The 1,641-nt window shown below is 45.3% G+C and overlaps 1 protein-coding gene across 1 annotated transcript in view; it reads right to left on the reverse strand.

Annotated features, from left to right (window-relative positions):
• The window catches only part of LOC104498895 (X-linked interleukin-1 receptor accessory protein-like 2), a 28,585-nt gene extending 27,525 nt beyond the window's left edge, over positions 1–1,060 (reverse strand). The window contains exon 1 of the mRNA XM_010142330.1: positions 847–1,060. Coding sequence (XP_010140632.1) covers positions 847–1,060 — 214 coding nt within the window. The remainder of the gene's footprint in view (positions 1–846) is intronic.
• Positions 1,061–1,641: the final 581 nt, after the last annotated feature.

The raw sequence follows: 1,641 nt of genomic DNA on the forward strand, positions 1-1,641 counted from the left end.
CCAGGACTCGGATCAAGCATGGAAAGTCCAAATACTGAGTTTTGCTGCCTTTGGAAGAAACGTTTTATCGTGACAGCCATTCTCAGTGCCAGCAGGACTCTTCTGATGCTGAAACAGAACAGGCCTCCCCTTCTCCAAACAGACTGGTCATTTGGAGGACATCACTTGGCTGAGCCTAGGCTAATGGTTTCATGTGATTTGACTCACTGTGCTTTAATCAGTTATCTCTTGTCTGCTCAGCAGTGATAACTTGCTGTGTGCATACTTGGAGCATTTCAGAGCTGTGTGTTAAAGCATCTTTGTCTAAACCCCTTCAGAGCTGTCCTAAGTCAACAACTTGCCCTTGTCTATCCATTATTTCAGTGCCCAATTTAAGACATGTCAAAAGAGTCTGATTAGTCAGGAAATGCACTCCCAGGCACTAAAAATCAGCCGCCTTTAAATTGTTTCCAAAATTACAACATTAGGATACAGCAAGAAAAGGTTTAAAGACTGCACTTTGGTCTCTGTTTCTCAAATAGGAAAAGACAAAAATGGAAAATGTTTATCCTGAAAATGTTTTACGAAATCTTTCATTATCTCCATACTCTGAGCTCTGGTACCACAGCTGGCCAGTGAACACACAATCACAGAATCATCTGGTTGGAAGAGACCTTTAAGATCGAGTCCAACCATCGCCCTGCACTGCCAGGTTCCCTAAACCATGTCCCTCAGTGCCACATCTACACATCTTTTAAACGCTTCCAGGGGTGGGGACTCCACCACTGCCCTGGGCAGCCTGTGCTGACAGATTATACACAACCAGCTCAAATGTCCAAAATACACGGGGTTGACACTCCCAGTTACCTGTACATCCCACAACATCAACCACCACTGTAAGAAAGTCCCAAACTTCATTAACTAACGAAGAGTCAGAAACATTTCTAGGCAGACATTTAATTCCACTACAAAACCGGAGCAGTCTGTCTCCTCCTGCTTCCAGCCCGTTCACCCAGCCCTGCAGGGCGCTGCGTGCCCTCAGCGGGTGAAGAGGAGAGCAGGAGCCGCTGGCTATCTCCATCTCACATTTTCCTAACGCGCTGAATGCCTGTGTGGTGTGAGGTCTTTCGTGCCGCTTGCCTCAGAGTCATCATACGCATCTATATAAACACGGCTTAGTGATTCCCAGCATGTGGCAGCTCAGTCCCTGTTTGACTCTAATGGAGAAGGACAACTGTAGCAATGTGAAGAGGAAAAGGGCCAGACGTGGCCTATCAGCGCTGACAGTATAGGCCCTTTTCCTGGCACACCATGCCGGGCATTAAGTGTTACAGGCAACATACTTCATAGGCTGTGCTTTGCCTCAAACCAGCAGATTTTTACTTAAGAAAACAAACCCTGAAGAAATTAAAATATTCCAAGGTGAGCCTAAGTTTTCTATACAAGCAGAGTAAATATCTTGAGGTAATACATCTGGTCTGAAGAAATAAGTTTTCTATACAAATACGAAAACCTATTAAAAAAAAGAAGCTGTTGGTACACAGCTTTTGTAATAAACAAACCCAGTATAAAGCATCCGTAGCCCATACTGTGACAGCCTGCACGCCCTGAACATGCCCGAGCAGATCTGCTTCCCAACTTTGCCACCAGGGAAAACCAGCA

The sequence above is a fragment of the Buceros rhinoceros genome, unplaced genomic scaffold (genome assembly GCF_000710305.1).
Source record: "Buceros rhinoceros silvestris isolate BGI_N320 unplaced genomic scaffold, ASM71030v1 scaffold8888, whole genome shotgun sequence".
Classification (NCBI taxonomy): Eukaryota; Metazoa; Chordata; class Aves; order Bucerotiformes; family Bucerotidae; genus Buceros; species Buceros rhinoceros.